Genomic DNA, 24,672 nt, shown 5'->3' on the forward strand with positions numbered 1-24,672 from the left:
GTAGGCATGTGTCAAGGCAGCAGATTTGTGTGAAAAGTGTGCATCTTATGTACATAGGGAGTGTAACACACTCTGCCTACATTCTACCCAGACAATAATCAAGAAATGAACAGTCATTGTGGCAGTGAGTTTATTTATTACAGTGTTACCATTCATTTTGCGCTAAAGCTGTTTCTTTTACAGTGACTTACGTTAAACTGCTTATAGTGCATTGTGTAACACATTTCTTGTGCACAATATAGTGTTAAATTGTGCACTATAGGATCTGCACCTATTCGACATATCTGCGACTTTCACATAAAAGAACAAGAGATCAAGCAATGAGGTATTTTGAGGAAAGAATAGTGATTGGATCATGTGTTATAAGAAGTAAAATATCGTCTACCACAAAAGATGAAAGAATTATATAGTATGACATATGGCACTTTATCCATTACAACAAAGCACACCCATTCATCTGTCACCACTGGACTGTCTTTACTTTCACCTTGCCAATATTTTGCAAGGAATCACATTTGCAACTGGAATACATGACCGTTGCTCTGTGTGTTCTACAGAGAGGCCAGGGATTGGATGATTACGAAATCTGAACGCTTTTTGATCACTGACATGCAAAGTGAGTAACTCGCACTGCCATAGTCTCGTCGCTAGAGCACTCAGTCGTGGCCGTCATAAACACCTGGGTGAAAGTATGCACTACACAATAATATTGCGCTACAAGCAAAAAGTACAGAAACACAACATCCTGGAAGTAGTTAACATTCTTAATGCAAGATTAAGTAAAGGGTGGGTTATAAACGGGAACTAAAAAGCTGAGATGGATAACCTAGACGCTTTTTACATTCATGGTTCGGAAAGCCGTTAGTGTTTTGCCATAATATTTAACGACATTAAATAGGACCCTGTTTCAGGTTCCGTTTTTGAATACCCGCGCCCGTGTCCCGGACCACTTAAAGCGCTGCGCGAGCGAGTACATCCAGTGCTGTGATGCAGTGGCGTAACGAAACATGAGCCCCGTCCCCTATCCAACCCGCCCCTGCAAAGTACCTGGAGGGGGTTCTGCCCCCCGGACCTAGTCAGGGGCCTGCAGTACTTGCACAGTGTACTGTCCTGAGCCCCCCCCCCCCTCCTCCCCCCGAGCTCGAAGGGGGCGGGGGAGGGTGTAATACACCTCGGGAGCCTTTGTTACGCCACTGCAGCGATTAGATAATAAAATAAAGCGCATCAAAAAATATACTCTTGCCCTTTGGTGCCCTGACTTTACAGTAACCTAGCGCAGGGACTCTGCTTAAAACCACTTCCCCGAACTCAGAGGAATGTAAAGTAATCCCGAGGAACTGCTCACCGAGTGGGCATATTCTGGGCTGGGGGTTGAGCAAACAGAATGACCTTTGCCGGGCTGCGTGTGTGAGGGAATTTCCCACAATGATAGTCGGTGCTCGCCCACCGAGGGGAGTGCCGCTCAGTGTAGTTTTATCGGTTGAGTAATGCCAAGTACCACAGACTTAGTGACTTCTCCTCTCGAGGTCTGCGAGCCGAGACGTCTAGCGGGGTTGCCGCGGGTGCCGAAAGCAGAGATGATCTGAGGGCTCAGCGGCCAGCGTTAGCCGTGACAGCGGGGAGCGTGCACCTCCGGTATGTCTTTTTCGGTAACTGAAACAGCCTCAGTGCTCTTCCGAAAAGAGTAATGGTGAGCTGACGCGTTGTACTGAAAATCGATTTACGCTAGACTTCTCTGCTTCATGTGACTTAATTTTGCTGCCGCGTCAAAGCACTGCATTTCCAATAACGAATAGTTTGCCAGTGGGTTAGGCAAGGCAGTTTGTATTGTGATGAATGGTATACAAAAAGTATAAGCATTTTGGGGCAGGTAGGCGGGGGAATCAGTGCTTTAAATAGGCTTGTACCGAGTAACTGCGCCTTTTTTATTTCGAGAGGGAGAGTACCTGCACTTCTCGGCATAACTGTAATACTTTTAATTGGAGGGTACCAGTACATCTGCGAAACAAGTAGGAACTCTGGTACAAGGTGCCTGAACTTCTAATTTGCCATTTCAAGCACTGCAAGGGTGGCGGGAGGGGGTTCTAAAACTGAAACGCCAATCCTATCTAGTGTCGAGGGTCGGAATGGGATTCCAATTAGGCTTGGGCTCTCCCAAAAAAGCGGCCACATTCCCTGATCGTCCATTTCGTGGATCACCATCTCGTCATTGGAATCTGGCAGGTTATGTTTTTTTTTTTTTGGTGTTTCATGTAGTGTGAACTCGGCCCAAAGGCGTTGAAGCAATTTAGGTGAGGTGTTTTTCTTTTAGTGGAGATTGTGATTTGTCCAGAATCACAGGATGTTGAGCTTATGCTAGGACTCGAACCTAGTTCCAGCGTCTGCAACTCTGACCATGGCGCTACATAAAATTTTATGCAACCCTCCCCTCCCCTTTCACCCTCTCCCAATAAGGCCTAAAAGACACTGGGGATGAGTTGAACACCTGGCCCCTAGGAAATCTATTTCTCTTACCCGCTCTCCAGTCCATTATAGCGGCAGGGCTATAATCTGGCAAGGGAGGTGTCACGAAAAGCAAGCTGATGATGCTCCAGGGAGGGATAGGTGAGAATGCCCCAATGGCACCAGATCACCTGCTCACCACCGCCCCCCCCCCCCCCCCAAGCAGGCCCCTGCTTTCACCCTCCCCACATCCCTCATGGTCTAAATATGATGGCCCAGCAGGGGATCTGGCAGGGTAGGCCATGCTATTCAGGGCACTGAGATGAAAATTCCCCAAAGGCTAAAGCAACACCTTGTCCCCATACTCAATTTATGGCATGACACGGGATAGGGTGCGGCGCCATAGTAACATGTTCTGGCGGGAACCGGGAAAGAAAGTAAGGCTCAGGTTTACAAGAAAATGATGCAGTACGACAATGTGCCTAATTTGGTAGCACTGCACTCCGTCATTTTCAAAATGCAGGGGTGTGCTGAATTAACAATAATATGGTGCACCCCTGTGTTTCTGCCAATGCTAACTTTGCTCCTGAGCGCCAACAAAGCCACCCTTGTGCCACGTTGCAAGGATGCGTTGCAGGGGGAGATTGTTATTGTGCAGGAAGTGTGTGAAGGTGCCATATTTACAAGGTAGGGTTAAGCCATAAAAAGTGACTTAATGCTATCTTGTAAATACGGCGCAGTGCACGGCGCCAGCGGAGCGTCACAAAAAGTGATACTCCAGTGGCACTATGACCTTGTAAATCTGGCCTTAAGTCTGTTGGAATGGTTTACAGATGACCTAGAAAACCAGCCCACAGGTGACTCTGAGGCACCAGCCCGTGGCCCAATGCCCAAATGCCCGCTTCCCAACCTGACCCTGTGTCCAAGGCTTGTTTGATCAAGGTGCTATATCCATACTCTTCTACTAGCAAGATACCTCAATTACACACTGAGGAAAAAGCTGCAGGATGTCACAGGGAGTGAAAACGAAACAGTCTTTACTGTTTAAAGCTGTGGTTTATGCCACAGCTTTGGTTGCTGCCGACTGTCACCAAGGAGCGAAGCACTTCTTGTATATGTGTCCAAGTGAAACCCTGGCAGGCACCTCATTGAAGTCACAGTACACTGCCTTCTGGGAAACTCCACACTGTCGCCTGATAGTTTGAATCACCACTTTATTGTTAATGTGAGTCAAATGTGAACGTAAAAGTCCAGCTATTTATATAGTGCAATACACTAGCATGTTCCTAAGGACTTTCCATGGTTGGCAGATCAGTGAACTGAGGCACAATGTGATTAAGTGATTTGCCAAGGATCACAAATTTGGATTCACAGGTGATGATATAGTCACAGATGTATTTTCTTACCATTTTGGTTGCAGCTCCAACCAGTCAATATCTAACCACTTTAGAAAGCTCTCAAGCTACATAAACATCAAATACAGCTTGCCTTGGCAAAGCCAATAGGTCTGGTGTTGGCCGCCAGCCTTCTTGCATTTCTTGTGTTGTTTTGTCATGGTTTTTGTAAAACGTTATTGTTTGGGAATATGCTGGGCCTTCACCAGTCTAAAAAAAAAAAAAAAAAAAATGCTACAGGCAAAATAGTTTTTTGGTTTAAAAAAACATGCATTACCATAGTACTCCCTGATACTGAAGCATACTACTTTGTCTGTGGATGTGTTCCTTGTGAAAGGGAGCAGGCTGTAACTCGTAGTGAAGCCAGCCAATGGCCGAAGTGAGCTGGTACATTGCCCATTAATGCATGCTGGCTAACACAGACTTAAAAAGTAAATCGGCCTGGCATTGGCTGGATGGAGCGAAAGACGTAAGAAGGAAAGAGATGAAAAGAAGGAAAGAAAGAGAAGGAAAGAGAAAGAAGCAAAGAGAAAGAAAGATAGAAGAAAATAGAGAAGGAAAAGGGAAATGAAAGAAGTAAGAATGAAAGAAATCAAAAAATGAATGAAAGAAACAAGGATGGCAAAAAGAAAGACTGTGAGAAGGAAATAAAGTAAAATGAAAGAAAAAAAGAAAGGAGAAAAAAAGGAAAGGAAAGAATGCTAGAGGGCAAGAAAGACAGATGAAAATAATAGGGACAGAAAGAGAAAGAAGGGAAGGAAAAAGAAAAGGAAGAAGAAATTAGGAAATAAAGATGAAAGAAGAATAGAAACAAAAAGGGAAAAAGAGGACAACATAAAACAGAATAGTTTCAAATGGACACAATCTGATCTAATATGATGTGAAATAAATAGCACCAGTCAGAAAGGAAAAACACTCCAAAAGGAAGTTACAACAGCATTGACAAGATATGTAATCTGATAAAGACAGCGGGCAGATTTACTAACATTTCTCACAGTGTAATACAGCAAGTCAACTGGCTGTACTGAGTCAAATGGAGAGGGCAAGAAACTGTCAAATCTAGTAAGATATGGCACATGCCTTGTCTTCCTCTGCACTGTCTCACTTGTGGCTGGAAAGAACTATTGATGGCACCCTTTTGCCACGGTGCCAAGGTGCTTGTGTTACAGCCAGGATTGTTTTTGTGCAGGAAAGGGACCTCTGAGGCTTTTTCCTCCTTACATGTGTGCTGTAGAAAAAGGAAAAACGAGGAGAAATAAACTTGTTACTCCTTGTTATACCTCCCCTTGAAAGGCGTACCATTTTGACACATTCCCATGTTTCCTAGTTTTAGTAAATCTGGAAGGGCACCAAAACCATGGATGGATACATAGGAACACCCATCCTCCACCCATTGAATGCCTTCTCACAGCAAGGGCCGCCTTGTGTCACTCTAGATTTACTATGCTAGCAAAGTGGCCCTGCCTGGCTTTGTAAATTTCACTTAAGGGCTTGTGTTTCCCATGCGTCACCTTGTGGCTTAGTAAATCCCAGTTAAAGGCTTGGGCAAGGCAAGCCTTTAGTAAACCTGGGCACAGATGTGTATGTTACATAGACAGACTAGAAGAAGGAAGGAGCGCTTCTAGAATTTGGAGAGGGGAGAGAAGAGGGCTGACTTATTGAACTGTGCTTATAATGTAAATGCTGCGCATATTTACTTTTCAGAAATTTCTTTTAGAAATTTCAGTTGGATTTGTAGATTCAGAACTCTGAGTAAGTGTGAATTGGCAAGAGAAATGTGTCAGTGCGTTGAGCCCCTGGTCCGCACATCTGTGTGTAAACAACTTTTCTCTGGACAGCTCAGCATTTCACCTCTCTGACTCTGGTGAAAGAAGTACCGTTAGGTAAAAAAATACTAACGTTGTGTAGCTAGTGTTACTTTACTTTATGTTGTGGGATGCATACATGAATAAGAAACAAACGGGTTCCTCTGATTGTTCTGCTGAAAAGATAATGTAACTGAACGTGAAGCTTCCTGCCCCCTTTATGGGCAGCGTGGGGGTCAAGGCTGGCTTTGGTAAACAATGTGGTGTGTTTTTTTGATGAGGAGGAGGGGACTTTTTCTGGGTCTGTTTGACTCTTGCTCAGGATATTGCTCATTTCTTGTTTGAGTGATAAAGAGCAAACTGTGCCATCTGGCAGATGGTCCTTTTTTTGCTCAAAGCATGATGTGTGTTTTATTCCTTGTGTGTGTGCTGCTTTCAGTTTTGGCTACACGACAGTACGGCGTACTTTGAATTAAAGTGCCCAGCAAGCCTGTGCATGCTATTCAGCTGCTTTTAGAGCAGCAGGGAGCCTTGAACAGGGATTGTCCCCTTTCCTTTATGACAGAAACCAACCAAACAAGAGCTGATCACTGGATCCCATGATATTTCACTTTGGTGAGAACTTTGCACTGGTTATCGTACTAAAGAGCAGGGAATCGGGACCAGGATTATCGATTACTCTAGTAACCTCTCATCTCTCAGGGAACCCTCAAATTTCCACTTGTAGATGAGTGGTAATCCCCAGACGTACTAGAACCATCATACCATAACCACAGGAGGGAATTACCTGTTTCATTACCAGGGCACTCACGATAAATCTCTTACAGGGAAGTACAAAGAGACCACAAAGGTGCTGCTAAAATCTGAATGGGGCAGTACCGCCCCTTTTAAAAATGGACAATAGAGTTCCCAACCTGGCCGCGGTGCTTTTATATTGTCAGTGTCAACATCCCAAACAGAGTGATATATTCCTAATAGAACAGCGCCAGAACGTCTCAGCAGCACTGGTATTCTTTCAATTCAGGGGCACCAGAACTTCAGAGCCAGGTTGCTATACCTTTTTCTCTCTCACCCTAAGAGGTACAGTAAAGACATCCGCAGGGCAAGTCTCCGACTCACAAACACAGGTCAAGTACAGTGCAGGGGGCGGCAGACGAATCTTAGCTCTATGGCAGGCGTGAGTGGTCAGTTCATCCTCTCCTACTCATTTCTTTGCACTTGTCTTTCTCGTTTAATTTGAGATAACTCTTTAAGCGCAGAACTACCCGTGTCAGATGCTACCAATGGTGAGAAAAGCTGGCGTGCCCGACTTGGGCTTTAAGAGATTTTTGTTACAGCTGCAAACCACAGTACAGGCAACAGGTTAGTACATTGGAGCTTGTACCATGCGATGTGCACACATATCCTTTGGGGCCATGTCAGATGTGGATGGTCCATCTTGTCCTTTTATTCACTGTTTTCTAATTCTTCCGGTTTTATTTGAATCCAAATGCAGATTTACAAGTATCAAAATGCAAGACTGAAAAGCAGAAACAAATCACAGTGGTATAGTTTAATTTTGTCTCTTGGTTGGCAGGCACTAGATAACTAGCCACCTGAAGCGTTTGCTGATTTTGCCACTGATATGCGGTTTATTCACATCTCCACCTAATTACACAAGCATTAGATTAAGTTAGGGTTACCTACTGCTGGCTCCAGACCCCCATTACCAAAAGTCTAATTCTTCAACAAAGCAACAAAATAAAAAAAGAAATGCAGGGTCCTGAGATTTGTAACTCACATATGTCACCTCCTCCCAAGTTGGGACGGGGCCTCTCTAAAGTGGTTTAGGACTTAATGGATGGGAGGGACTTTGGGGGAGGAAGGGATTGAGGGAAGCAGAGCGAGGTGAAAGGGATTTAAAGATATCCTCTCACAAAGGATTTGTGATGATGCTCCCTGCGTGGCTGCCATGTTCAGCAATAGAGAGCAGACCCTGATTATGTATGATAAAGGAGAGTGAGCAGAGATCTCGGAGAACCTCACTGCTGACCCTTAGATATTAGCACACCAGCTAATCCTTGGATCCTCAGTGTGACCCTAAGAAATCATCAGTCCCTAGCCTGTGCCACCAAAGCCCATCAGACACTCCCGATGGCTCCAGACACTTTTCCTGGCACCACATGGTGGCTTCCTGACAGTTTGTACTAAGCTCCCCAGGCTACAGCCCCCCCCCCCCCAAGTCACCTGTATTTAGCGTGCCACCAGGACACTTAACCTGCAGTTCCTAGGATGTAATTCAAGGAAAAGTCAAACTATAGTCCTCTCTCTCTCTCTGTCTCTCTGTCTCTCTCTTGCTCTCTCTCTGTGTCTCTGTGTCTCTCTCTCTCTCTCCCCCCTCTCTCTCTCTATACATATATATACACACACACACACACACACACACACACACACACACACCCCCCCCCCCCCCCCCCACCTGTTACCAAGGAAAGGCACTCTGATAGCAACAATAGTGTTTTTTTTTCCATAGGGATGCCTGTACTATGCAAGCAGGTTAATACAGATGTTGAAAACATCCTTGTGTAACCAACAGATCATAAGCTACCATCCTGTGAAACACTTCACTGCAAACACTTGCATGCAATATGTGTGGCTCTGAATAGAGAGAGCCCAGATCTGGGACCATAACCCATGGCCGTGTCGTCTGCTCTTACATCCTCCTTGGCACTACTCCACCTCATCCCTGGCCTCAGTAACATAACTGCATTCCTTCTATTGAATCGTTGACTGCAGCCTTCCTCCCAATATATTTAATTTAGCTCAGGCCAGGGTTTGTGCTAGCACTAGCCATTGGTTAACTTTGCTGACATTACACAATGGCTGAAAGTGAAGTAAATTTGAATGAATGAAATAGATTAGTAAAGTACAAAACATCTGCACCAAAAAGGAGCATCCTAGCACTGGGTGAAAAATAAGACACAGTAGAAGGGCAGACATAAGAAGGACCAATCATAAGTAAGTCTCTCCAAAAGGGGTGAGTCTTTAAGAGGCTCTTAAATAAATTCTCGTAGGTAGCCTCTCTAAAGTGATCTGGTAAGAGGTTCCAGAGTTTTAGGGACAAGAAGGAGTAAGAACGTCCGCCTGCTCTGGACTTTTAATCTTGGGAATGCAATGCAGGTGTGAGTTGCTGAATGTAAGGATCTACAAGGAAGATATCTTTTGATTTTGTCGCAGACGTACACAGGGCGTTTCTGTTGGGTGGCCTTAAATGTTAATGTCAAGGCTTTGAATTCTATTCTTTGCTTGAAGGGAAGCCAATGTAGGCTTTTTAACCCATTCCAAATTGATTATCTTTTGGGAATATCCAGCACACGTCTGGCTGCAGCATTCACGTCTCATTGAAGTCTGTTTAGCAATGTTTGAGGACAGCCCAGGAGCAACACATTGGCATAATCAAGTTTTGAACTTATTAATGCATGAATGGTGATTTTCTTGCGGTGTTCTGGCAAAAATTTAAGAGTCATCCCTAAGGTTTTCAAAAGGGAAAAACACTCCTGCAGTGTCTTTCATGAAAGGCCTGAAAGTGAGAGCATTGTCAAGCTTGACCCCCAAGTTTTTAGCTGTGGTGGATTGGTACATGGGGAGTTCCATTACAGAAGGGCACAAGTGAGTGAGATCCGACAATGAAGAAGAGCTTAAGAGCAGAACATCAGATTTATTGGAATTTAGGCAAAGGCAGCTATCATACATCCAGCCAGCATCCCTGGAAATTGTCTGACACCGAGACATCAAGGTGTTTAAAGAAAAACAGTAACTGGGTATCATTGCATATGACACCATGCGAAAATTCCACTCTAAAGCAACAGAAGCAAGCAGAGCCATATCAATGTTGAAAAGGCACGGTCTTAAGACCGAACCCTGTGGAACATCACCGATGACCTCACGATAGTGAGATGTAAAAGGAGGGAGAGCCACTGCTTGCTTGCAGTTGTAAAGGAATGATTTAATCCATTTCCACAACATGCCAACAATTTCAGCTTTTTCCAGTTTTTGCAGGAATATGGAATGTGACACTGTGTCGAAGGCCGCCGATAAGTCTATCAAAATTACAATGATATTGGTACCCAAGTCATGGTAAGATTTAATAAACTCAGTCACTTCTAAAAGTGCTATCTCTGTGCTAAATCCGACTTGAACTCAGATTATGAAGGATGTAGCATATTATTCACATCGATAAATTTTGTGGTTTGGTGATAAACTGCAGATTACAGCATTTTACGGAGCTGGAAGTGAAATTGGCCTGTAACTAGCAGGGCATGAAGGGCCCAAATTGTTTCTTCCAAGAGTGGAAGGAACACCCTCCTTCAAACGCATGGGCACCTAGCCAGAATGGAAGGAGAGGTTGAAAAGAACATTAATCTGTGATTTCAGTGACTGAGATGCTCTTTTGAGAATGTGTAAGCGGGTACAGGTCAAGGATGTGGGACGGGCACAGGTTAAGAGGTGAGTCAGAATGAGCTTTTAGAAAGAGTCTTGCTGAGGCCCTCATTCCGAGTACCGCCGCCAGCCAAACGGGAACCGCCACTTGGCCGCTCCGAGGTCAAAAGACCGCGGAGGCCAATCTGGCTTTCCCTCTGGGCCGGCGGGCGCCCGCCAAAGGAGCGCCCGCCGGCCCAGCGGGAAAGGCCCTGCAACAATGAAGCCGGCTCCGAATGGAGCCGGCGGAGTTGCAGGGGTGCGACGGGTGCAGTTGCACCCGTCGCGATTTTCACTGTCTGCAATGCAGATAGTGAAAATCTTTCTGGGGCCCTGTAAGGGGGCCCCTGCACTGCCCATGCCAATGGCATGGGCAGTGCAGGGGCCCCCAGGGGCCCCACAACACCCTTTCCCGCCATCCTGGTTCTGGCGGTGAAAACCGCCAGAAACAGGCTGGTGGGAAGGGGGTCGGAATCCCCATGGCGGCGCTGCAAGCAGCGCCGCCATGGAGGATTCTCCCAGCCGGGGGTAATCCGGCGGGAAACCGCCGGACCCGGCTGGGCGACCGCGGCTTCACAGCCGCGGTCGGAATACAAAAGGAAGCACCGCCAGCCTGTTGGCGGTGCTTCCGTGGTTGTCGACCCTGGCGGTCGATGACCGCCAGGGTCAGAATGACCCCCTGAGTCCTCTAAAGCAAGCCTTTCAAACGAGGATGTAGGGCAGGTAAGGGTTTGGTCCAGGGACGACCAACCCTGTGTCCATAGTGTTGGGAAATTTCAAATAGATAATAAAAACACCCTATCATGGAAAAAAACGAATAAGCTGTCATCAAATTCCTGGGAGGCAGGTACAGATTGATTTTGAACCAGAGGTTTTATTAGAGTTGTGTTTTCTGCTTCATTGATTTGTTTGGAGGAAAGTGAAGCTTTGGTTTAAAAAAATATATGTTTTCTAAACTGTTTCGGGGTAATTTTTTTACATCTAGGTTTGTCTTCCTTCAGGAAGATGCATTGCCATTTCCTCCACAGGGATTTACACCTTTGTTTTTCAGCTTCAAGAAAGGCATAGAACCAAGGCACCAAGGAAGAGGTCCTTCTGTTTTTATTAATTCTCAGAAGCATTAAGTCATCAAGGGTAGCCTTGAGATTTGAATTGAAGGACAATATTGCCGACGTGATGTCAGTGTGGTGGCTAACCACTATGTGAGAGCAGGCCATATTCTATGTGGCATCGTTAATTGAATTCCACGGGTGACAGAGCAATGGCTTCAGTGGTCCGGGGGCCTAGAAAGTGGGTAGCATTAAACTGAAGGGGACGAGAAAGTGATCAGTCCAAGCTATAGGGACCAAGGAGCCAACTTCAAAAGAAGAGATATTTAAGAAGATGACATTGAGCATATGCCCCACCTTATGAGTGGGACCCTTGACTTTCTGTACAAGGTTAAAGTCAGACAAGACTCTCCTAAGCACTTCTGCAGCTTTACAGTTGTTATCATCCACATGTGTGTTGTAGTTCCCCAAAATCATGAAGTTGTCATGTTGAAGACAGAGGGGCATGATTGCTGTGGATAAAAGGTCACCAAACGTAGGGGCAGATGTAAGAAAAGTGGTGCTGCATCCAATTAAATCCAAAGGTTTAAAAGTATGCCAGCAGAGGTGGTCCTGACTCATCCTTAGTGGACTTCATGTGGTCCTCCCTTTGTTCTTTCAGAGTTCCTTCAATGAGTTGGATCTTTTGAAGCTAAAGGATTTACCATATAATCCCACTGATGCACTTCAGAGCACTTTCTCTGTCTGATATTGTTTACCGCATAATTGGTAACTTTACAGCACGACTGCATCTATTCTGAATAGTACATCAATAGCATCAAGAATTTTGACACTATTGCCCCCTACAATGCGCCATGGTGCACTCTATTTTAAAACGGCGCACACATGGTGGCATTAGGGGTGCTAAGGGATGCAAGAAAAGTGGCACTGCACTAGGTGCAGTGCCACGTTTCTTAAATCTGCCCCTAAGTTTCCACACCGATCTAACTAAACTTCCCACTGTTTTTTATGACTTCTGTCATTCAGCCACAAGCTACCTTTCTACAGAAATGAAATAGTAATTTGTTACGTAGTCTTTACAGGAAGCACAAGCCTCCCTAAACTCTAGGGAGTTTCCTGGTTAGCTCATAAACTCCTTACTCCTGAAACAATCATATGGCGTTGACTGTGACGCACATACTTTCCTTCAATCATAAGTCAATACATACAAATGGTAAGAAAGAGGGGATGTTTTTCTATTGTATATATCACTTTTGCGGATACTGCTTGGTTCTTGGCTTGAACAAATTCTGCAAACAAACTAGTGCAACCACATTAACTAATTTTGCTCCATACCTGAAATTTCGATCTTTTTGATTTGCTATTGCTAATTTAGGGAAAAGCAGGCCACTTAGAAAGTCACCCATAAAAAAATACATAATTGCTGTTATGTGTCGGAAATGAGGGCTACCTATAAATTCTCCACATTATGTTCAAGGCACTTTTGAGGGGCTATCAAGAACTTTGTGGAAATACGCAGTAACAATTTGAACAAGCTTTGTCAAAACCTATAGGTCTTGCTCTAATGTGCTAATGTAATAAGCTTGCTCAAATGCTGTTTGCATGCATTTTATTTAGCATGTTAAAGCCAGATCTCCCCTGGACATGGATGGGGAGAAAGTAGCAAACAGTGTTAATTTTCTGTGTAGAATGTATATAGGATATAAAGAACTGAATGTGACCAAGTGATAATTGGGTGCATTTTTAAGGTGTGAATTAGTTCCTATGAATTCCAATGGAAGAATTTCCTGGCGGGAGAATGAAGTACTAGTTAAAACCAAGAAGTGAAAGTGACCCCCCTACTCTCCCCACGGGTGGAGCCAAAGCCCACTTTATGAATTCTTTAAAGAACTTATAAGTTATACAGAAGGCTGTGCTGTCAAGCAAGACCTGAAAACAGCATGCATTAAACAAACCTGCCATAGAGAACTGCTACAGGTCTTTGAGGTTCGCAACAAGTTTAAAACAAACCCAAGCTGGGACACAACTTTTTAGTCCACAGTGATAGAACCAAGGGAAAAATGATGACCACGTATCCTTTGAAAGATTGCTTATCACCCTTCTCCTAACCGTGCGCCTTTCTGACTGGCATGCTGATGCCGTTGGCGGGACTTGATTGACACAATTGTTTCGATTGGGACGTGTAATGTTTTACCTGCTCCCTCTGATCATTTAGGTAGAGTATGTAGTTGCATTTGCCCGCTCATGGTTCCCCTTTGCAATCTTTATTTCACTGAGATAGCTCACTAGCAATGTTAAGAACTTACAAAAGACACTACCCATGTGACAAGTAAGTTACACTCGAAGGCCCATATTTATACTTTTTTTGTGCCGCATTTGCGTCACTTTTTGACTCAAACGTGGCGCAAACTTTCAAAATACAATTGTATCTTGTAAGTTTGCGCCGCTTTACCGTCAAAAAGTGATGCAAATGCGATGCAAAAAAAGCATAAATATGGGCCTTCGTTGCTGTCTTTTGGAAAAGGAACAGACAGCCTTACTCATTACAACCCTATTAGTGGGCCACAACCCAATCACCTGTCAGATATAGGCAAGATGACTGCTGTATTCATATTGGCTTGGCCTGTCTCTAGGGGTTGGGATGTATAGGGGAAGGTATGTGCAGTGTTTAGCATGGCTGTCACAATGTACACAGCGGTGGCTTTCCATTTCTTTCAGATGAGTTTGCAATATTGCGTGCGATCCTTGGTAAGGGGTCTATTTCGGCTAAGAAATCTTTGCATTTTTTCAGATGCCTGTGATAAATAATGTTTGAGGCTTCTGGAACCAGAATTTAAAAGGTTTTACCCAAAATTCAAATTTTATATGATAGCATACATAGGGGGTTATTACAACTTTGGAGGAGGTGTTAATCTGTCCCAAAAGTGACGGTAAAGTGACGGATATACCACCAGCCATAATACGAGTCCATTACATCCTATGGAACTCGTAATACCGCTGGTGGTATATCCGTCACATTTGGGACGGAATAACACCTCCTCCAAAGTTGTAATAACCCCCATAATGTTGTATAATATATAATTATGACACATGGGGTCCTCTAACCCCGTATGAAAGCCTGTCTCTAATTTCCTTATTACAGGCGACTTGTGACGCATCTCGTCACCTGTAATGCAATTAAACAAGGAAAGCAGGAACTGGCTTTCCTTTCTTCTGATATGTTTTTCTGAAACGAGAAGTGCTAAGCTGAAATGTGACATTTATGGCAACCTTTAATGTTTTTCCACGCTTTAGGTAATTACAGCATAGAATCCATGCTTCAATACGACATTTGTTTAAAAACTGACATATGATACTGATCCTAATATCTTTTGGCAAAAAACACTAACTATTTTGGTATGCTAAATTTCGCAGTTCATACTCTGCTTTTATTCTTCATATCTGAAATGAAAATGATAGAGAAAGCCACCAAGAATTTGAGCAGGGTGTGGGAAGATCATGGGGTGGCCAAAACAAATAAGGAATAAAATACTCTCTGATGTACTTTAAAGGATATTGCAAGTCACCTTGCAGTTCCATTACTCTCTGCGCATCTGCATACATAGACCCCCATTACAACCGCCAGGGTTGAATTGCCGATTGTACCGCCAACAATTTGCCATATTTTGACCTGGGGATTATGACTCCCTTTTCCGCCAGCCTGTCCATAGCAGTAGAGACTGCCATGCAAAGGCTGGTGGGAAGGGGAGTCGCGGGGGCCCCTGTGGGCCCCTGCACTGCTCATGCACTTAGCATGGGCAGTGCAGGGGCCCCCAGGCACAGCCCTGTTGCGATTTTCACTGTTTGCCTGGCAGACAGTGAAGAGCACGACGGGTGCTGCTGCACCCACCGAACCGCCACATTGCCGCCGGCTCCATTAGGAGCCGGCGGCAATGTTACGGCCCACATCCCCGCTGGGCTAGCAGGCGTAAACTCTGTTTCCGGCTGCTGGCCCAGCGGGGATGTCCAAATGCGGCCGGTGGGTTTCCGGCTGCATGAGCAGCCGCCTGGCGGTACAACCTTGGCAGTCGGACTTGTCCGACCGCCAAGGTTGTAATGAGGGCCATAGTTTTGGCATGTTTTCAAGTGTGCTTGTTTCAATAAAAAGTATTTAACAAAAGCCAAGATGCAGGATTCAAGAGACTACATTTATGCGGTAAGGTAAAATGACATTGGACGGAACTCATGACAGTTAGCAGAGTTGTTTCCAAATGTAAAATAATTGTTACATGCGGTCGGTGAGGCAGTAAAAGTGTTTTTCTGAGTCAATGTTGCTGTACTAAGGTAATAAACTCGAATTTGGCCCTTGCACTTTAGGAATAAAAGTGTAAATGTACTTTTGTTGGTACAGGTCCTCTAATTCACTTGTGAGATTGGGCTACATTTATAGTTATTGTTATACCATAAATTATAATATGTATATGTTAAATAATGTAAAAAAGTGGACATTTCTGAATCTATTTTACACTATGAAAATATGAATCTATTTGGTTTCTTCACTTCCTTTTCACCATTCTCTATTCTAGGAAAATGGTGTCTACAGGATCTCTGTAGGGTTTGACGATCAGGATCAGCAGTCTTTGGAGCCTCCCGGAACACACTATTATCACGTCAACCTTAACCTACACCTTCGTTGACCAATCAAAAAATGGATAGTTCGGGTGAAATCAAGTTTGTGGTTTTGTTGTTGCTGGCATTGGGGCCAGGCTGCATTGCAAAACCAGGATGCCAGGGAAAGGCTGATGTGACCTGCCCTGTTGGTAAGTAAGGCTTTTGATCTACATGACTATAGTGTGCTCGAAATATAAGCCAGTGAGAGTTGCTACGACAGTTCTCAGGCGTAATGACCCTGCTTCAAAACCGTCTGTGTAACCTTAAGTCTAAAGGTCAACTAACCTTGTTATCTTTACTAGGCCAATTGTTTTACTGGCAATGATGCGGTAAGGCATAAAATGCCTGTTGCCAGCCACAACAGACAATTTAGTTAGCAGCTTGCTCCATACAATCAGTCTAAAAACGAAATTCTTAAAAATGCACCACAAGCAAGACCTTTCACTGTAAAATAGTGGGATTACTGCAAACACTAGTTCCTCACTAAACACCCAATAGGATCTCCTACTTTCAGATTCTGGACACTTGATTATTCAAAAACTGTTCAAATGGATTAAAGAAGGAGCAAAACTCGGTGAGCAAAGGTCTCTTGTTATGGCGTCATGCTCCCTATTCTCTTGACAGCCCCACCCGTGTTATCCTATAGACGGGTGGGCTTTTCCTGTGCTGTGCCACTACTCACCTTCGTCTTACTCACCTTCTACCTTCCACCAATCTAAGGAAGTGCATATACTTTGCTTACGTGGGTCTACAGCACCGTCCACTTCTGCCTGCCGCCATCAAAAGATTACTTGGATGTGCAACAGTCATTTGTCCACTCTTGCCTGACCGTGCCTATTTGTAGCCAAATGCAGTTTGCATTTGTAGGGGGTCACACTTGCATACAAGAAGCACTTTTACAACTTTGGTTGTCTTTGCAGCATTTGTTTCCAATTGTTGTTAGGCCTACTCTTTGCTACAACCCCAGCCTTTACAGGGGAGTCTCCCTACCTTGCTGTTTTGGCTGAACCCTGCTCCTCCCAGGTGAATTTACTTTTGCTGTGCCTCCTTATACACTGTCTGACTTTTATTCTCCAGGGTTCAGTGCTTAATTTGTGCTTGTTGTTTCCGGTGCGGAGCACCAGCATTTATTTTTGAGGGCCGACGCTTAGTCTTCTCCTTGAAGCATTTGCTGTGGGCAAAAGACACCTGGGAAAGACAGAGGAAGAGAAAAACGAAAAAGCGTCACAAAGTGAGAAAGCAGAAAGCTGCAAGAGTGAGTTGAAGGGGCAGGGAGTGGCTGTAAAAGGACTGAAGAGGCCCGAGGTTGCTTCAGGATTACGCTGCCTCAGTATTATGTGCTCGCACTTTTAATTGCAGCAGCAGCTTGTTTAAGAGGAGAGCTTTGAGCACAGGCACCTTTTTATTTACAAATTAAGCACTGCCAGGGTTACTACCTTATCCTTCAGCTTGTTACCCCATTTCTTTACTTGCAGAAACACCATTCCTCCCCCTGAGTAACTTCCTTTTCTTCCTGACTATAGTTGAATCCACCCCAACGCTTTCCCAGTGAAGAATTTAAACTGCTGTGCACCATACTGATGCATGACCGTAGAACCATCCTTGGAATTTCCCTCCACTTATAAAACATGGAATTGCTCCCCAAGTTCTTGGACACCAGCTGGGGCATGGCACTAGCTTTCCACAACACTCATATCTTCCCTAGCTGCTAAACCCAATGACTATTTTAATAGCTTCACAACTGGCCTTCACAGCATCCTTACCATAGGCAACACACCACATAATCCAATGCCCAGTGCAGTGACTTCAATCAAGGGTGTGTGTGTCATTCCTTGCCCCAACACTTTGGGTTGGTTATGCACCTCTTTGGTTCGTGTTAGGAGTGTGTGAAATGTGAATAACTTGGTTTTGCGTAATTACATGATATTTTCAGGAAAATTATGCATAGTTAAGCAACCTGTAAAACTGGGATTTGACGTTATATTTTAGTATTTTGTGCAAACCCCCCAAAAAAATACAAGTGCCACAAACAGCAGCTTCCTGCGTTTTGATCATTTCTGTGGTTCCTGAGAAGAAACGTTTGCTATGAATGGTGCATAATTATGCTATCTAGCCTAACATTATAATTTCCAGCCTAGTTCTGGTGCCTTCCTTATAGATTACTGGCTAACAGTCCAAAGCTGAGGAATTTATTGAATCCGAGCCTGTGAGAGGGAACAATCTATATGTGATTGAGGAACTAACTCATAAAAACTGAACTGTTTAACTTAACCTAGAGACATGAAGATTATCTGATGGAGTCACCTAAATGGGGTCTAACTTTCCTCTCTACAGTATAAAGACTCTCCTACTTTATTCCTCTCTCTCTCTCTCTATGTCAGCACACATACAAACAGGAAAACAGCTGCATTGATTGTTTTTGTGCAGTACGGTGCCCCTTCCTGCGCAAAAACATTCATGACAACAGCATAGACGCCATGATGCAAGGGTGCCTGCATTGGCGCTAGGCACCAATTTGTGCGCAGGCAGAGAGGACTCAAATGTGCTGTATTTCATCAGTACTGCACATTCCTGCCCTGCACCAAATCTTGTAAATGAGGCCCAGACTGACTGACACTGAAACTACATGATAAATGAGAGCCAAGCCTTGGCTGTCAAGTGCACTTGAATGCAGGGCAGTAGCACCAGGGTCCCCGGTTAATAGGGGCCCACTGCACCCCACTTATGTCTGTTTTTTACTCCCCAACCAAGGGACAGAAGACCCATCTACCTTGCATGCATTATGCCCCTTTGCCGCACCACTGAACGATAGACATGAAATTGTTATTTTTTCCTCTTTGCATGCTCCCCACTCATTTACCCTCTAACGCAGTGTAACCTTTCTCTTTGTGAATGTGTGAAACTGCTCCTCCATCTACAGAAAGGCCAAACTAGCCATACATATGTCACTCCCGTTCGCAGTTGCCTTGGCCAACCTCAGTGTAGGTGGCTAGATTAAATGCTTGGCCCACATGTGCCCTTTAGGCACCCTTACAACACCTGAATGTGGGCAGTTGCTCACAGTATGATGCACCACACACCCACCTTCGTGCAATGATAGGTCACCGACCAACTGATTTATTACAAATGTTGTTCATTTGCACAACACCTTGAAAGATCACATAAATTCAACAGTGCCCGCAGTTTTGCACGAGTAAAACCCTCACAGAAAATAGAAAAAGTTTATGTTTTTAAGTCGAGCCTAATAGCGCGCATGCGCTGCTTTTCCGACGTGTTGCTATGTGTTAGGGCTTTTAACCATGCCCACCTCACGCCATCACTATCATCGTTCATAGGCTTGCCCTTCAAAAATCCTTTGATGCCATTGGTAAATGCTTTATGTTTGTCCCTCCTAGGGGAGGATTTGTTACTGCCTTGGCCATCAGCCCTGTTACATGCCTAATTGCACTTTTGCCGATAAGCATGGCTACAAGTGAACTTCTTTTTCCTTTTGTGTCTCACCTTATCGCTGATGCTCATGGTGGCCATGGCGCTGTGAATTGGCTCGCCTATGTGAAACTGTTTTACTTGTGATTTCCAAGTTATGTGGTAAGAAAAGTCAGGTTAGGAGTTTAAAACGCTAATAGCCTCTAACTCAAGCAAATGCGCGACCAATTGCATTGCTAATGCTTGTTCTTTTTTCTGTGCTGATGTTAGCAGACGTCAGTAACCTCAGCGGTGGAAACAGGAACAAAGTTTTGGTCTGCACAACTTCCAACCACAGACGTTTTAAAATAGAGAAAATGCAACTAGACACGAAATATGCTACTCATGTGGTAGTAGTTACGTTCTCCTGTTTACATCAACAGCACCTGCAAGTAGATTGATGTTGGGCAGGTCTTTTTTGCAGTTTTATATAGTCCGAACTGAAACCGAAGGTAGTAGAGCGCTTTACATGAGCACCAGTTACATTTTGTGGGCTTTTTAACCATGCCCACCTCACGCCCATCACTTTTACTCGTTTGTAGGGCTTGCCTTTCAAAGGTCCTTTGTCTTCATCGGTAAGTGCTTTATGTTTGTCCAGCTTTGGGGTAGTTTTGTTACCGCCTTGCAGACTGACCCTGTTACATGGATAATTGCACGATTGCCGATATGTTTGACTGTGAGCGAACTTCTTTTCTCTTTTGTGTCTCTTCTTTGCGCTCATGCTCTGCACATACGCTGCAGAGAGATATTATGGTAAACGGTACTTCACCAATTTTCACCAAGCTGGGTCTCTGTTATTACCTCCGTAGGCCGCCATGTTTTTGGTACAGGTTCTTCATGTAAACACTGGTTTTTCGATGGGACTGATGAGTAAAATAGATCGAGTTGCCTCAGTGCCACCTCACGGCAGCAGTTACTCTCTGCTGCCATCTTAGAATAACTAAAGTAGTCGATTGTTTGGCAGGTCCAATTGACTACAAAATCGACCAAAAGATGTAGGGGGTCATTTTGACCCTGGCGGTCCGAGACCGCTAGGGCTAAAAGGACGGAAGCACCGCCAACAGGCTGGCGGTGCTTCTAGCCCTATTACGACCCCGCCGTGGCCGGCGGTTTCCCGCCGTTTTAGCCCCGGCGGTGATAATCTGCCAGGGCAGTGCTGCAAGCATTATGACACCCCTACTATTGCACCGCCAAGAAGAGGCTGGCGGTAAGGGGTGTCCTGGGGCCCCTGTGGGCCCCTGCACTGCCCATGCCACTGTGCAGGGCAGTGCAGGGGCCCCCTAACAGGGCCCCGGACAGCTTTTCACTGTCTGCATAGCAGACAGTGAAAAGCGTGACGGGTGCAACTGCACCCGTCGCACGGCTGCAACACCGCCGGCTCCATTAGGAGCCGGCTCCTATGTTGCGGCCTCATCCCCGCTGGGCCGGCGGGCGCAAACTTGGTTTGCGCCCGCCGGCTCAGCGGGAATGTCATAATGGGGGCCGCGTGCGGTTACCACCTGGTAGGCGGCGGTAGCCGCCCGCCAAGGTCGTAATGACCCCCATAATCTTTACCATTTACAAACTACACAATTTAATAGAAGTGCATTTTTATTTTTTCACTTCCGTCGGCAGTAAATAATGTTTTAAATGCATAATTTTTTTTATTTATATAAAATGATTGTTCCTACTGAAAGCCAACCTTTCTGTTTATTTCAACAATAGTTTTCGCCTCAGGTTTCTGTAAATGTGTTTTTTAAGAGTTCCCTATCAGTGAAATAGAAGTTGCAGTAAAAAAAAACATTGCTAACATGGCCAACAAAAGAACTCCTTGGTGATAGATGCTTTTGCGCTGGTGTGTGCGCCACTTCTGTCACAGTGTTCCAATGAAGAAAAAGAGTCCTATACATCTAATATGATCTTGAAAAAAGTAGGTTTGCTTTGGACGCCATGTTGCTAGACTAATAACCTTGAAATTAATGCACAATATAATAGATGTACCTTTAAATAAAATAACCTATCCATACAGTTTGAATAACTAAAAAGTGGAGATTCTACATGTATGTCCAACCACGCCGTTCCTTTCTATTCTCTCTTTCGGTTCACATCAACAATATTTAAAAATGTTGAAATATTACCAATTTGAAAAAAACAAACTGCATTTTCATTCTTCCATTGCAATATTTGTGAACATTTTTATGACGAGAAGGCACATTTCGTGAATAGAAAATGTGGCAGCTGCACAAGGGTCGCCATCTTTGCCCGAGAAAAATACCAGAGCAGTTTGTGTTTTTTAAGTTGAGCTTGCAAGCGCTTTGACCTGTTGTAAGTATTGTGGCCTTTTGACCACGCCCATCACTTTCACTTGTTTGTTGGCTTGCCTTTTCAAAAATCCTTCGTTATCATTGGTAAGTGCTTTACGTTTGTCCCCCCTTGGGGTGGTTTTGGTACCGCCCAGCAGGCTGACCCTATTTCATGGATAATTGCACGATTGCCGATAAGTTTGAATGTGAGCTTTTCCTTTAGTGTCTCTCCTTCGCGCTCATGCTGATGGTGGCCATGGCGCTTTGAATCGGCTCGCTTATGCCAACTAATGTTTTACTTTTCGTTATCCGGTTGAGAAAGCCATGTAAGCATTATTTCTACCATATGCCTCACCAGTGCAGTACTTAGTGGAAAACACATTTGCCATGTCTTCCACTAATTCACACTGCAAAAAAGCCCACGTTTATATGTTTAAGTGTGTTGCTTTTTGGTAACATTGCCTCCTCTCTTAGGCGTTTTTCATCTAGCTAGACACCGCCATGTCCAATTTATGTGGCAAGAAAAGTCCACTTGAGGAGCAGGGAATCCAGAGCATGTCTTCCTGTAATTTTACCAGGCCTACTGCTCTAACACATGTGGCACCGTGTGTTTTTGCTGTGTTTTAGCTGTTATTTTACCTGTGACTGGCACTACAACCTTTGAATGTGGCAGTGCAACAGTAGGGGGTGCTGGGGAAGATTGACCAGCAGGACCTGTTTCTCTAGGCCATTGGGCAATAGCAGTGCACCGTCTGTGCAAAATGTGGGAATGAGGGAACTAAGTTGCAGGGTTCGTGGCCAATCAGGGACAACCAGACTCCATTTGCCACAGATGAAGTATTTAGTCTCTTGGGTACTGAAACCAGCTTACTTTTGGACCAAATCTGACCACCAAGTTCACGCTAAGGCACTACTGTAAGTGTATTGAGGCAGAGCAGTCCAAGACTTACTGAAGCGGGTGTTGCGAAACCTCATCCCGTTGCATGAGTATATAAGAAAACGACTTCATACAGTATTCTTCAGAGTTCACAATTTAAAATCATTTCCTACTGTTTTTGTCATATAGAGGCACCATTCAAAGCTCTACCTACTATATATGATATGAAGTCAGTGTTAATAATGGCTCACTCAATTGTGAGAAATGGAACTACGTCATAAGCTGGTTAACTCAAATATTGCCCAATCAAATGCAGATAAAGAAGGTCAACAAAGAGGCAGAGCCAACGCTCTGAGGCCATATTAGACTCAAAGATACCTTTAGCACATAACTTTCAGGGTCATGAGGTAGCAATCCAAGCATTCTTCAGAGTGGTGGTGTGGGTTAGAAACTAAGAAGTCCACAAAGCTAACAATAATACGTAATAAATCAACTTTCATCAGTGCTTTAATTCACACACAGGGCTGTGATATCAGAATGTCATTGTCAGAATACGGCGTGACATTAAAATTGTGCCCTAAATATCAGTTACAAAAGTATTGACTCTTTGCAGTCGATACCCATTAGTGGTGATATTTTCGTAAATGATATTCTGGACACAAAATTTTACTTCAGTCAATATTTATGACAATGATATTCTGACCTAGAGCCCACACAGCTAAACACTAAACATAGACTTAAAAATACACCCAATTAAAACCAGATCAAACGAATCCCTCCTGAACTAGAGATCTTTGTACAAAAGTCTGTCAGTGCTTTATATTCTACCCCCCACCCCTTTGTATGGTGCTTGTTTTAGAGTTCACAATGTAAATCCACTCTATTGTGTTTGTCTGAGGGATCACAATATAAACTCCCTTTTTATTTCATTTACCAGTTGCATTGTTATGGTTACCTTGTTGCATGCTCACCACTCATGCACCACACAACGGCAATATGACATTTCGACTGATGAACGTGTGAGTCTGCTCCCTCATATGCAGAAAGGTCAAAAGAATCATAGGCACGTCACTCACATTTACAGTCTGGTTGCTCTAGTTCACTGTAGGCGGCCTAGATGAACTGCTTGCCCACACACATACTATGTGTGGACACCCTTACAATACCTGATGTGGGCAGTTGCCTTACAGTACGAAGCACGACACACCCACCTTCAGGAAATGATAGGTCAACCATCGCTAACAAGTGCTATTCGGTTACAAAGAGCACACCTCCTTTTAAGGTCACGAACAGTCGACATGGTCCGTAGTTTTGCGCGAGGTTTATCCTCATAGACAATGGAAAATATTCATGTTTTTTCTTAATACTAGACTGGTACATGAAGTTCACTCCTGAAAGAGCAGACCTTTCTAAACTCAGTGGTGGAAACAGAAACAGCGCTGGTCAGCACAGCCTCTCACCACACAAATTATTTAAAACTGAGAAAAATCAACCAAAAACTAGTCACCCTGTGTATTGGGTAGGAGCTGTGTTCTACTATGTACAGCACCTTCAGCTCCATGATTGCACACCAGCATGCCCATATATTGGGAGTAGATCAGTGTTGGCCAAGTTCAGGTGGTATTTAGTGTGCATGCAGGAGTAAAACTAGACCACAAGGTCCTTCCCTCATTTCACAAAGTTGACGTTTTTTTTTAGGTGAGCGGGAAAATGAGCTAAAAGAAAAATATTATTAGAGGAGTAAAACAAAGTAAATCCTACTTTTAGTGTAAGCATTCTCCAATAAAATATATAAGGTTTTGTGAACAAATGCTCCCGCACACACTTTGTTTTTGCTGACAAAGATTTGTAAAGTCCAACAACTTTGAAACTTCTGAAAATGCAGAAGTTGTGAACTTTATACAACTTTGTTTGTGGAAACTTAGGCCAGATTTAAAAATAGCTCAATGAAGCACAAGTGCAGTTGCTGGACTGACTTGTGTGAATGGAAGCAAACAGAACAGCGCCTAGAAAAATGTGGTCCTGTTTTGCTCTCTCCCTGCCCTAGTGCTCTTTCTGTGCCATGTTCCAATTCAGGCATCCTTGGCCATAGTGCAAGGGTGTCTGCTTTGTGGTCAGCATAGATTTTGTGCAGGAAGGGGTTCCTTCCTGTACAAGAACTATGCTAAAAGGCCATTTCCTTTTTGTATGTGTGCTTTATAATACAGCACTGACGCAAAGAGAAAAAAAGAGAAGAAATGGAAATATTTC

The 24,672-nt window shown here is 44.2% G+C and overlaps 1 protein-coding gene across 1 annotated transcript in view; it reads left to right on the forward strand.

Moving 5' to 3' along the window:
- Positions 1 to 1,482: 1,482 nt before the first annotated feature.
- The window catches only part of TNFRSF9 (TNF receptor superfamily member 9), a 62,159-nt gene continuing 38,969 nt past the window's right edge, over positions 1,483 to 24,672 (forward strand). Inside the window, exons 1-2 of the mRNA XM_069240698.1 lie at positions 1,483 to 1,635; positions 15,714 to 15,947. Coding sequence (XP_069096799.1) covers positions 15,836 to 15,947 — 112 coding nt within the window. The 5' untranslated portion in view covers positions 1,483 to 1,635; positions 15,714 to 15,835. The remainder of the gene's footprint in view (positions 1,636 to 15,713; positions 15,948 to 24,672) is intronic.

This window comes from Pleurodeles waltl, chromosome 6 (genome assembly GCF_031143425.1).
Source record: "Pleurodeles waltl isolate 20211129_DDA chromosome 6, aPleWal1.hap1.20221129, whole genome shotgun sequence".
NCBI classification, from domain to species: Eukaryota; Metazoa; Chordata; class Amphibia; order Caudata; family Salamandridae; genus Pleurodeles; species Pleurodeles waltl.